At 51.6% G+C, this 12,498-nt stretch overlaps 1 protein-coding gene across 2 annotated transcripts in view; it reads right to left on the minus strand.

Annotated features, from left to right (window-relative positions):
- Positions 1 to 1,553: 1,553 nt before the first annotated feature.
- Positions 1,554 to 12,498, minus strand: part of ZNF687 (zinc finger protein 687) — a 36,337-nt gene continuing 25,392 nt past the window's right edge. For both annotated transcript variants that reach the window (XM_081173473.1, XM_081173474.1), the window contains exons 5-9: positions 10,479 to 10,641; positions 7,117 to 7,434; positions 6,193 to 6,305; positions 5,287 to 5,428; positions 1,554 to 2,390 (exon numbers count right to left, since the gene is read on the minus strand). In XM_081173473.1, coding sequence (XP_081029599.1) covers positions 1,923 to 2,390; positions 5,287 to 5,428; positions 6,193 to 6,305; positions 7,117 to 7,434; positions 10,479 to 10,641 — 1,204 coding nt within the window. In that variant the 3' untranslated portion in view covers positions 1,554 to 1,922. The remainder of the gene's footprint in view (positions 2,391 to 5,286; positions 5,429 to 6,192; positions 6,306 to 7,116; positions 7,435 to 10,478; positions 10,642 to 12,498) is intronic.

Here is a 12,498-nt window from a genome sequence, read left to right on the forward strand (position 1 = left end):
GTTTGTCAATACATGATTAACGCAGTCGATCCAACCGCCAGAGGAGGCTGGCATGCCATTAAGTGTCGACAGAGAGGATGGGGAGGTGTGCTATATATTTGCACAAAGGTTTGATTTGTTTGTTTTAAACATGGGTCATTGATCTTAATCAAGAGATTGACTGGACTGTCCATCGTAAAATTCTCTCCTGGGAGAGCCCCACTGAAATCGGACATGAGCGGTGGAAGAGCACAGGATTGAGGACGGGGTCAAGCAAAGCCTTCCTAACCCTTTTGCAAGTAAGGGCAGAAATGGGGCACCAGCAGTTTATGCGAGGGGCGGGGGGGAGAAGCGTGCAAGCGTTTGAATCCCCCAGCTGTAGCTGAAAAAGTTACAGCCGTGTCCGTATCCTTCCACCTGGGTTGCCAATCAGACATGTATCTGGTCACTACAGCTGCCTTTTCGTTTTCTGTTAAGGGTGGAATATTAACCATCCCCCTCTGCCTCCAGTCAACACCTCCCCAGCAATGGATTTTCCTGGCGACCAAATATTAGGAAGTTATTGCAGTGGATACACCCACCCACCTGTTTTGAACCTTCTGGAGGTCCCCCCCACCACCACCCTTCAGCTGACACACAAAGACACAGAGCCTCATCTGCCTCCTAACCCCCGTTTTCATTCTCCATTCAACCCCTTGGGAAAAGCTGGAAGAGGTGGCACATAGTTTGGCAGGCAGGTTTGGGATCCAAGGGGCAATGGCTGCTGACTGAGTGCCCATTGTAACAGCGATGGAGAAGCCTCTGCTCTCCCCAAACGCTGCTGGCCTCCCAACTCCCAGCAGCCAACATGCCCAGTGCTCAGGGTTGTGAGGCTGGTACCCCAGATAACCCCCATTCCTGGTCTGGATTCTCATCCACGCAACACACACTGTGAGCCAAACACCAATAACGCTGGGGGTTATGTGTGTTTGGTTTGCTTTCTAAAACTGCCCCTTGGAATGGCTTGGGAAGGGTAGCGCTAATGTACGAAAAAAGGAGTCAGTATTACGATCAGCAGCGAAGGAGGGCGGAGGGGAACGCCGTGCTTCGGAGAGGCGGAAGAATTGACCCATGATTCCGACTGAGAAGGGCGAGGGGAGAACAGAGGCACTAACCTGTAGCTAATTGCGATTTCCCGTCCTGCAGCGGCGAACATGATTTTAAAAAAAGAAATGACGACAAAACAGGAAAGGTGAAGCTGAAACGAATCCCTCTTTTCGGGGAGGGAAGAGAAGAACTAAAACCCAGGAAGCTTTTGGAAATCCTGGAGGGGAGAAAAGAGGGTGGTGGAAAGAGTGGGAGGGGGCAAAATCAGAGGGGAAGGAGGGAGGGAGGGTGGTGGAGGCAGCACCGAGGGGGCAACACAATGGGGTCATGCACTAGCATGGGTTAGTGCCCCTGTGCAGGGAGAAGGAAGAGGAAAGGAAGAAGAGGAGCATCGTGAGGCTTCACCTGCCTTTTCCAGTGATCAGCAAGCAAAGCTGACAGGAAGTTCTTGCCAGCACCCCTGTGTACAGGGCACCCCTGTTGCAGGCACCCCTGTGTACAGCAGCTTTAATCCACTGGGGCTCAGGGTCCTATTCCTCAGCACCACCAGGTGTAATGCTTCTTCCTTGCCTTCTGCCCCACGGTATAACCCCAAACTGAAGGAGTTTAAAAAAACAGTATCAAGACACCCCACAACCGAGGTTCCAAGCCAACAGCAGAGACAGCTGCTTATAAATAAGGCTCCTTGCCGCCCCCTCCTTCACAATCACAGCTTATTAAGAAGTGAGGCATGGGGGGGTGCACCACTGCTCCCACTCAGACCTCGGGGTGCTGATCAACCTCCGACCGCTGTCCCTGGGTGGCAGAGGGGCAAGGCAGAGCCTCCCGTGCACACGCTCCTGCTCCCCCCCAAAAAACTAGTTCTCTGCCCCCACGTTCTGCCGGGCTTTGATGAAGGCCATTCCGTGGGTGCGGAAGTGAGTCTTGAGGTTGAGCTGGGTGTCAAAGCCCTTGCCGCAGACGGTGCAGGAGAGCTTCCCCTCTTCGGCTGGCGGGGAGCCTTCCTCGGCATCGCCCCCCCGGGGGCTGGAGCCCCCCGCATCGCCCGACCCCCGCTTCTTCTTGTGGGTGATGAAGCGGTGGCGGTTGAGGGAGACCTGAGAGGTGAAGCAGAGCCCGCACTCGCGACACTGGTGGGCGCTCTCCCCTGTCCTGTGCTGGGGGATGTGCTCCTGGAAGTCGGCCGCCGAACACGCCACGTAGCCACACTTGCGGCAGTGGAACTTCCGGTCGCCCCTGGGGGTCTTTGAAGGCGGGGTGGTGCTGTCTGGCTCCTCGCTGCATGAGTCCCCTTCGTCGGAGAGCTTCCGCTTCCGGCCAGACGCCTGTGGGGGAGGGGAGGGGAAGTCTTTATTTTTATATATACAGTGGTACCTTGGATTACATACGCTTCAGGTTACAGACTCCACTAAGCCAGAAATAGTACCTCGGGTTAAGAACTTTGCTTCAGGATGAGAACAGAAATTGTGCTCCGGTGGCACGGCAGCAGCGGGAGGCCCCATTAGCTAAAGTGGTGCTTCAGGTTAAGAACAGTTTCAGGTTAAGAACGGACCTCCGGAATGAATTACCGTATTTTTCGCTCTATAACACGCACCTGACCATAACACGCACATCGTTTTTAGAGGAGGAAAACAAGGGAAAAAATATTCTGAATGAAACAGTGGACGTATCATTTTTGTGCTTCATGCTGTGGCCACAGACATGTGATCTGATGGTGAATTTGGGGTGACCCAATGCAAAAATCCTGAGAATCCCTGTGGATCCATGCTTTGTAACCACGTTTTTGCACCATTGCAGCCCCAGGCAACAGTGGGTGCGTGATTTTGGGGGGGGGGGCAGGCTGTAGCCATGGACATGCTATGTGCTCTGATGGTGAATTTGGGGTGACCCAATGCAAAAATCCTGAGAATCCCTGTGGATCCATGCTTTGTAACCACGTTTTTGCACCATTGCAGCCCCAGGCAACAGTGGGTGCGTGATTTTTTTTGGGGGGGACAGGCTGTAGCCATGGACATGCTATGTGCTCTGATGGTGAATTTTGACTGACCCAATGCAAAGATCCTGAGGATCCATGTGGATCCATGCTTTGTAACCACGTTTTTGCACCATTGCAGCCCCAGGCAACAATGGGTGTGTGATTTTGGGGGGGCAGGCTGTAGCCATGGACATGCTGTGTGCTCTGATGGTGAATTTGGGGTGACCCAATGCAAAGATCCTGAGGATCCATGTGGATCCATGCTTTGTAACCACATTTTAAGTGGGGAGGGAAGGAAAAACACAGAAGGCTAAGAATGCAGGAGAGGGCTATAACGTGAGGAAAGGAAGGCAAAAGTTTTCCCCCACCCACCCACACAAGCCAGCCACTGTTTAAGGATTTCATCCTTTTAAATGGAAGAAAGCATATTTGAATGCTGTGTGTCTCCAAAAACAAAAAGCAGGAAGTCAAATCAGAATTTTAAGCCGAACCTGTAATCTCTCTTCCCTTCACAAACATTGTTCCCTCCGGAGCAGGGACAGGATAGAGCGACGCTCTGCTCTCCTCTCTACTTGCCTGGAGGGGAGGGGCTTTCCCTGCTCTTTGTTCGGACGCTCTGCTTTCCTCTCTACTTGCCTGGAGGGGAGGGGCTTTCCCTGCTCTTTGTTCCGTTTGAGCAAACACAGCAACGAAACAGAGCAGGGTGGGCAGTAAGACCCTGAGGCAGAATGAAGGAAAGCAGCTTCCTGTCTCACGGAGCTCCCTTCTCCCTGAAGCGCGGTTTGATTTTTGCCTTATTTTTCGGCTGCAGGGACCACACATTCGCTGCATAACACGCACAGACATTTCCCCTTCCTTTTTAGGAGAAAAAATCTGCGTGTTATAGAGCGAAAAATACGGTAAGTACTTAACCCGAGGTATTACTGTATACCGTATTTTTCGCTCCATAAGACACACTTTTTTCTTCCTAAAAAGTAAGGGGAAATGTCTCTGCGTCTTATGGAGTGAATGCGTGGTCCCTGGAGCCGAATTGCCCAGGGGCAAAAAGCTTTTTTTTTTTTAAAGTGGGAAGTGAGTGTTGAAACAAAGCCCCTGATCGTTTGCCGATGGGGGGGGGAGATAAGGGACGCTAGAGGTAAAGGAGGCTGCCTGGGAGGGGGAGGTAAAGACAGCAAACTTGCAAAGGGAGGAAACAGGAAGACTAAAGCAGTGAGGAGAGAAATTAGAAGAAAAGGAAGAGCAAAAAACTGCTCCAGCTAAGGAAAAGACACTAAGGGAAACAAGAGGGAAGGGGGTGTTAAAAGGAAGCAGCTGATCGGTGGGATTGGAAGAGAGATAAGGGACACTAGCGGAGGCTGCCTGGGAGGGGGGCAGTAAAACCCCATGGATCCTTAGGATTTCTACATTGGGTCACCCCAAATTCACCATCAGATCACACAGCATGTCCATGGCTACAGCCTGCACACACACAAAAAAATCACACACCCACTGTTTCCTGGGGCTGCAATGGTGCAAAAATGTGGTTACAAAGCACGGATCCACATGGATCCTCAGGATTTTTGCATTGGGTCATCCCAAATTCACCATCAGATCACATGTCTGTGGCCACAGCATGAACCACAAAAATCACACATCCACTGTTTCGTTCAGAATTTTTCTTCTTCTTGTTTTCCTCCTCTAAAAACTAGGTGCGTCTTATGGTCAGGTGTATCTTATGGAGTGAAAAATACGGTGTGTGTGTGTGTGTGTAAAGGCTTGGTGTCTAGCATGCCGTAGGGCTGATCCTGCTAGCCATGCAAGCAATCATGATCCTCTTTGCTTCTCAGCGGATAAAAACCAAGAGGCAGCGGCATGGTTCTAGTCCTCAGGGCTGAGCAAAGGGGTGGTGGGGTAGACCTGGGGAGGTGTGTGACAAAGATTCTGGACGCAGAGAGGAACTGAACCCTACTGGGCAGTACAATCCTGACCAGGTGCAACAGCAGGGATCATAGAGTTTGTAAATTAAGAGTTAACTCTGTTGTCAGAATGGCAGCCCATGGTCCGTGTAGCTCAGCACTGCCTGCAGTGAGCGGCAGTGGCTCTCCAGATTTTCAGACAGGGGGTGTCCCCTGCATGCCAGGCAAGGGCTCAATCACGGAAGAATCCACCCTCCCTCAAAAGAAAAGCAAGATTCTAGTCCTCATGCAGGTAAATAGCAACATGGGAAGTGGTTTTGCATCGAGTCAGACATTTGCCACCCCCTGTACCTGCGAGTTCCTGGCACCCATGCGGGTGATCAGCACCTCTTGGCTGCGGGTCTCGTCGGTCACCTTGATGCCATGACGCACCTCAATGTGTTTCTCAAGGATGAGGCGGCTGCTGAAGGTCCGCTTGCCTTCCGTGCAGTACCTGGGGTAGGAGGAGGAAAGGAGGAGCAGTGAGAAGCCAGTAGAGACGGTGTCCCGGCCTGGAAAGCGAAGGGAGGTGGGTTTATATCTTGATTTTATTCTGTGAAGCACCCTGAGCCCCTCGGGCATAGGGTGCTATATAAATTCAATAAATAAAAATAAAAATAGCAGACAGAAGGCTGTTCTGGACAGCGGTGGCTGCATTACAAAGTGCTTCAGAAGTAGGCTGGGAAGAGAAGTGCAAAGCTCAGAGTGCAGACAAGGAGCTTCTGTTCCCCTTAAAAGATCTAGATCTGTAAGTTCATTGGGGCAGGGCCTGGCATTCTCAGCATCATCTCTCACCCCACCGCTGCCCACTGTGTGTTCTGTACTTTTCGTCAGGACTCCTGTGACAAACGTAGCTGAGGGCATTTCAGAATTCTGCACAAGTTATGGGATTCACCTTGGGGTGCTGAGAAGTCTTGAATTGCTTCCAAAACAAGTTTATTGTCTTCAAGACGTGGTGGGGATATCTCCAGCAGTCTCCACTCTATCCCTTCCCTGTTCTGTCAACCCTTGACAAAAATTACCTTGAAATCATCTAAAATCTTACCACCAGGGCAGCTGAATCAATTCCACAGAAGCAAACATAAACACATACTGCCTGATTTTGCAGCAGAGGGCGCAACACACCCACAGGAAAGATGGAGCGCGTGGACACACACACAACATGCTGCCTGACTCGCCAACCAGCACAGAGGCCAGGAGGATGGGCTCCTTCCATACCGGCAGGGGTAGACACGTTTGATGCCCTCGTGGTTCACGCGGACGTGTCTCCGGAGGCTGGGGTAGGAGCAGAAGGATCTCTCGCACAGGTGGCAGGGGAACTTCTTTACGCACTGTGGGGCGGGGGGTGGGCAGGGGAACACAGAGAAGCCACAGAAAGAAACTCGGGTCAAAAGAAGTGCAAATGCCACCACCAGCATCAAAGCCTGACCCCTCAAGTTCTCTAAACCCTAAAGTCCTCTAAACCCAGCATCCACAAGCGTAATATTTTTTGCTGCAATTCTCCCCTCTGCTTCCATCCCACCCCCTGTAAGCTCTTGGAGGGGCAGAGACCTGCCTCGTACCTGATTCAGTCCAGTGTAATGGGGAAGAGGAGAGTTGTGACCCTTTTGAGGTATCCCCCAGCCCCTGGCCAAATTCTGTGCGACTGCCATAAAACAGGCTGTACTACCAAAATGATTAAGGTTTTAAATGACAATTTTAGGTTATATTTTTGTGATCAAGATTTAATGTATATTTTTAACTGCCGCTATATCTGAATTGTCTCTGTTATATCCAACTGCAATTCAATGTATTCCTGTTGTGTTTTACGATTTTCCTGATATTGTAAGTGAGCTGGAACTGGTCTGTGACCATAACAATAAAATTCTATCCCCAGGCCCCTTCATTTTCCTCCCGTGTCTTTTGAGTTTTAGATTGTAAGCCTCCTCGGGGCAGAGACCTGTTCCTCTGTTCTTAGCAGAGCACACAGAGGGGCATGGCATTATAGGAACGAATGTGTTTCCTCGGCCATGAAATTCTGTCCCTTCTGCCTCGCAGGTGCAACTCAAGGTCCTTCTCCCTGTACCTTTTAAAACCAGAGGTGCTGGTGACGATCTCCCTACCCTTGCTTTCATCCCACTGCCGCCTGCCGCTCCTCCTCACCTTCCCATGAATCTTCTTCATGTGCAGGACATACTCGTCCCTCTCCGGGAACCAGGAGTGGCAGATCCCGCAGGTGCAGCCGTTGCTCCGGGAGCGCCCTCCGCCCTCCGACTTGCGCTGGAAGCGGCCCCGCTTGCTCTTCCGCAGCTCCGGGGAGCTGGGTGGCTCCTCGTCTTCCGAAGAGGACGATGATGACTCCGAGAGCTTGGAGACGGGCGGCGGGGGCTCCTCTTCGGCCGGCTCCTGCTTGGGGGTGAGCGGGGCAGCAACTGGCTTCTTGGCGGGGTCCTCTTTGGGTTTCTGGGGCTGGTGGGTGCTCTGGCGCCGGGAGGGAAGGAGAAGCGAAAGGTTCAGAGAAGGGCAACAAAACACTTCCGGTCGGCGCCAGCGTTAATGGCGGTCCTCTTTCCGAGCTCCAGAGGAGGACTGCTCTGCGAGTTCGGGTCTGACCCGCTACGGCAAGCGGGGGACCCCTAAAATCACAGGCGCTGAAGCCTGTGAACAAGGAGACTCGGCGGGCACCAGAAGCGCCCCCCCTTACTGCAGAAAGAGCCTTTTTAAAGGCTCTGGAACGGCATCGGGAGAGCGCGGTGCTGAGAGTCGCTACCCAGCCCGCAGAGTGAAGCCGCGTCGCCATTGACGGAGAGCGCCGATTCCTTCCTGTAAATCTAGGACTGAAAAACCTGTGAGTAAGACTGATTGCTAATTTGGAACATCTTAAATTGAAAATTTGGCTGAAAACGGGGAAGGTAAAAATTAAGGAAGTCTGCCTTCCCCCGACAAGGGGCGAAAGGATAAAGATTTATAAAATGATGTACGGCATAGAGAAAGTCTTTCCTCCCTCTCTCCTAATACTAGACCTCAGGAACGTCCAGTGAAGCTGAACGTTGGAAGATTCAGGATAGTCAAAAGAAAATAATTCTTCACAGAGCACATAGTTAAAGTCAGGAGGCCGTGATGGCCACTAACAATACGATACAATAATCTTTATTGTCATTGTCCCATACAGAACAACGAAACTGAAACATCTACATAAGACATTCAAAACCCAACAAACTTGCTATCCCAACCTGGTTAGCCCCTAAAAACTCTAATACCCCATTTCTAAATACAATATACTCCCATACAGACTCCTTACAATGCATTTAAAACCAAAATTGCATTTGGGTAGAAACTGTTTCTCAGGCAGCTAGTCCTAGTCTTCATAACCCTGTACCTTCTTCCAGAAGGCAGAAGCTGAAATAGATCATTTCCGGGGTGCGCACTATCCTGCGCTATATCTGCAGCTTTCTTATGGCACCTGGAAGCATAGATTTGATCCAAGGTGGGAAGAGTGCACCCAATTATTCTCTCCGCAGTCTTTACAACATGGATGGCTTCGAAAGAGGATTAGGCAAATTCATGGAGGAGAAGGGTATCAATGGTTACTAATCATGCTGACTGTTCTCTGCCCCCATGGTTAGAGACGGAAATCCCACTTGCTGTAAACTACAGGAGAGGGGAGGGGGCTCTTGCGCGTGAATCCTGTTTGTGTGTTCCCCGCAGGCATCTAGTTGGCTACTGTGAGAACGGGTTGCTGGACTAGACAAGCCACTGGCCTGATCCAGCAGGCTCTTCTTACGGTCTTAAGAGAAAGTGGCTGGACTGGTCAGCACCATTTCCCAGCTTCACTTCATGGCTGGGCAGCAGGCGAGTGCAGGGGCTCTTTGCATGCAAGGCAGACGCCCTGCCAGCTGCACCCCTTCCCCAAAGTTAAGTCTCTCTTCTGAGATCGGAGCAGCTGTTGCTCACTCTTCCAACCTTATCTTTGTAAACAAGAGGACCAGCAATTTCCCTCTCTCTCTCTTTTTAATGAAAGCTGCAGCGCTTGGGAGCCAGGATGTTGCAGCCAGCGGCCGTGAGGATTAGATGAAAGCTATGGTTCTCATGAACCTGAAAACAGTATCATATTCCTTTTCTGTGCTGCTGCTGTGGTATGCTGCAACACACATGCAGTTCCTGCCTAGAGTGCTATTCCCCAGAGCAGAGGTCGGCAAAAAAATTTGGGGCCGGTCCACTGTCCCTCAGACCTTGTGGCAGGCCAGAGAAGCGGCACGGGGGGGGGGGGGGCCTGGAAGAAGAAGCGAGGTGGGCAAGTTCTCCTCCTCTCCACCCTCCACCTCCAGCCGCTGTGCTTACCTTCCCTGGGGCTGCTGCCGCCGCCACCGCTGTTGCTTCTCGTGGGTAGGCAGAGGGAGCTCATCCGCTCCGCTCTCTGGCCTACAGGAGTACCAGGGTGGTAGTGGCAGAGGGAAGATGAGTGGTGCGGAAGGGCTGGCTCCAGAGAGGGGCTGCTTAAAATGGTGCTCAGCCAGCTCCCTTCCTCCTCTAGGCAGGGAGAAGCCAGGAGGAAGGAGGGAGGAGGCGGTGCTGCGGGGGTGGGGGTGGGTGGGGGTGAAATGGAATGGAATGGCACAGGGGGGAAAAGGGGCAGCCCGAATGTCCAGAATCCCCACGCCGATCCACTGACACTCCGTGGGCCAGATCCTGAAGGCAATTGGACCTTACTTTGCTGACCCCTGTCCTAGAGGGATGAAATCATTTCCTTCTCCCTGTTGGATTGATGGCTCATGCTACCCATTCCCAAAGTAAGTGAAAGAGGCAACAGCTCCCTCAGCTGAAAACATCAAAGGTGGAACTAGACTAGGTGTGGGGGAAAGGGAAGTGAGAAATTACAGTGGTACCTCGCAAGACGAACGCCTCGCAAGACGGAAAACCCGCTAGACGAAAGGGTTTTCCGTTTTGGAGGCGCTTCGCAAGACGAATTTCCCTATGGGCTTGCATCGCAAGATGACAGCCCATAGGGAAATATCCGGGACAGCAGGGAAGCGCAGCGCGTCTTCCCCACTGTCCTCGGACCTCCTGCCCCCGCCGCCCCGCTTCGGAACGCTGTTCCGAAGTGGGGCGGGGGGCGGGAACACCTTCTGAAGGCGGGCGGGGGGGTGAAAGTCTTTGTCCCCCCTGCCTGCCTTCCCAGGGGCTTTTACATCGCCCCGGACAGCGGAGAAGTCCTCCGCTGTCCCGGGTTTTTTTAAATGCTGGGGGTGGGAAGAAAAGCCCTTGTTCCCCCCCCCCAGCCTTCAGAAGAGGTCCGGGGACAGACTGTCCCCGGACCTGGTCTGAAGGCGGTTTCCCTAGGAACACATTAATTGATTTTCAATGCATTCCTATGGGAAACCGTGCATCGCAAGACGAAAAACTCGCAAGACGAAGAGACTTGCGGAACGAATTAATTTCGTCTTGCGAGGCACCACTGTACCGATTTCCCCTGTCCCCATCCCCCCTGCCAATTCTTCCCCCGTCTGCCCCACAAGGCCACTCACCTTCAGGTGCTCCAGCATCGTACGCTTCTGGGCGAAAAGAAGAGGGCAGTCGGGGCACTTGAAGACGCTGACCCTCTGGTTGAGCAGGTGCTGGTCGAAGTGGGAGGAGAGCAAGGGCTTGTGGGTAAAGACCGTGTCGCACATGGCACACTTGAAGATCATCCTGGAGAGGATGAAAGGGAGAGGAGGGCTCTCAGGAAGGAACTGACCTGCTCTGTGGCACCAACGTCTAGGCGACACGACGACCATATACATACGTAATAGAAAATCTTTATAGAATTCCTTCAAATCATAAAAAGTTCAGAATGAAATCTTTAGTCTCAAAGTCTCTGAAAAACTTTAAATGAAGCGAGGTACCAAACTTTAAAGCGAGGTACCAAACTTTTATGAAGCATTCTATATCCACCCAGAACACTGATGAAGAATTCTACGAAACAGTAGTCAATATCCGGTATTACTGTTCAGTGCTGGACATCATTGTTGAATACACAAAGCTTCGCAGCTTGTCTTCCATCGTACAAAGTCTGGTACCTCGCTTCATTTAAAGATTTTCAGAGACTTTGAGACTAAAGATTTCATTCTGAACTTTTTATGATTTGAAGGAATTCTATAAAGATTGTCCATTACGTATGTATATGGTCGTCATGTTGCCTAGACGTTGTTGACGTTCTCGTTTGTTTGGATACTTATTGCTGCTCTGCGGCACAGCAGGAATCAGCCGGGGTGCAAGACAAAATAAGGATGCAGGAGGCACCTGCTGGGTCAGGACAATGACGCATCTGGTTTTGCATCCTGTGCTCACAGCGGCTGAGCAGACGCCTCTTTTGGGAAACCCACAGGCAGGATTCAAGCGGCAGAGCCCCCTTTCCTCCTGCAGCTTCCAGCAACCAGGATTCAGAAGCATCGCTGCCTCAAACTGGGGAGGCAAACGGGTAGCCTCTTCTCAGTGAATTTGTCTAATTCTGTGGGAGGGAGTTCTGTCGTTTTAACTATGCGCTGAAATGAAGCAGCGCTTCCTTTTCACCGCCCTGAATTGGGGTGTAGGACAAGGTGAGGTTCTGGCTAGATGCAAGGCCGGGTTCAGGCTTTGCTCTGAGGAAACCCAGAGCTCAGAAGTCGTTCCAGCAATGGAGAAACTGAAACCGACAAGCCTTTTTATAGGAGTAGCATCCGGCGCAGCCAAATTGTTAGGACCACCTGTGCTTCAATATGCTCTTTTGCTCAAAAGGGGCCTGGGCTTCTCTAGGAGGGACGGAGGCTCAGGGCTTGCACACAAAATGGCAAGGCCACATGTTTGGCCCAGGGCGCCACTGTCCCCACCAACACATCTGGCTGCACTGTCTCTGGGTCTGTGTGCCCTTCCTGCAGGTTAAGAGTCTTTGCCTGTGTCACCGGGTGAAGAAGGGTCTGGCTCCCGGTCCCAAACAGGTCAGAGGGAGGGGCTGGGGAACGCTTGTTCCTGTGGAGCAGAAGGCCAAGAAGAAGCCCTGCTTCCCCTATGGGAGAGTTTCGCTTTTGGTTTAGACTATTTACTTTGTGCTTTCATCCTGCATTTTTACGTTGAGAAGTGCCCTGAGACCTTCAGATGGAAGGAGGTATATAAATTTAATTAATAACAACCACAATAATAATAATAATAGTGAAATAGACGTGATGGCTCTGCCCTGCCTCCATGGTTGTTTGGTTATACAGTGGTGCCTCGCAAGACGAAAAGAATCCGTTCTGTGATTCTCTTCGTCTAGCGGTTTTTTCGTCTTGCGAAGCAGGCCCATTGACGGATTAGCGGATTAGCGCTATTAGCGGCTTATCTGCTGATTGGATCAGCTGATAAGCGGCTTAGCGGCTTAGAAAAGGGGGGGGGGAAGGAAAAAAAACCAGCAGGAACTCGCAAGACATTGTCGTCTTGCAAAGCAAGCCCATAGGAGATTCGTTTTGCGAAGCACCTCCAAAACGGAAAACTCTTTCGTCTAGCGAGTTTTCCGTCTTGCGAGGCATTCGTCTTGCGGGGCACCACTGTAAG

This window comes from Podarcis bocagei, assembly GCF_964188305.1.
Source record: "Podarcis bocagei genome assembly, chromosome: 16".
Lineage (NCBI taxonomy): Eukaryota > Metazoa > Chordata > Lepidosauria > Squamata > Lacertidae > Podarcis > Podarcis bocagei.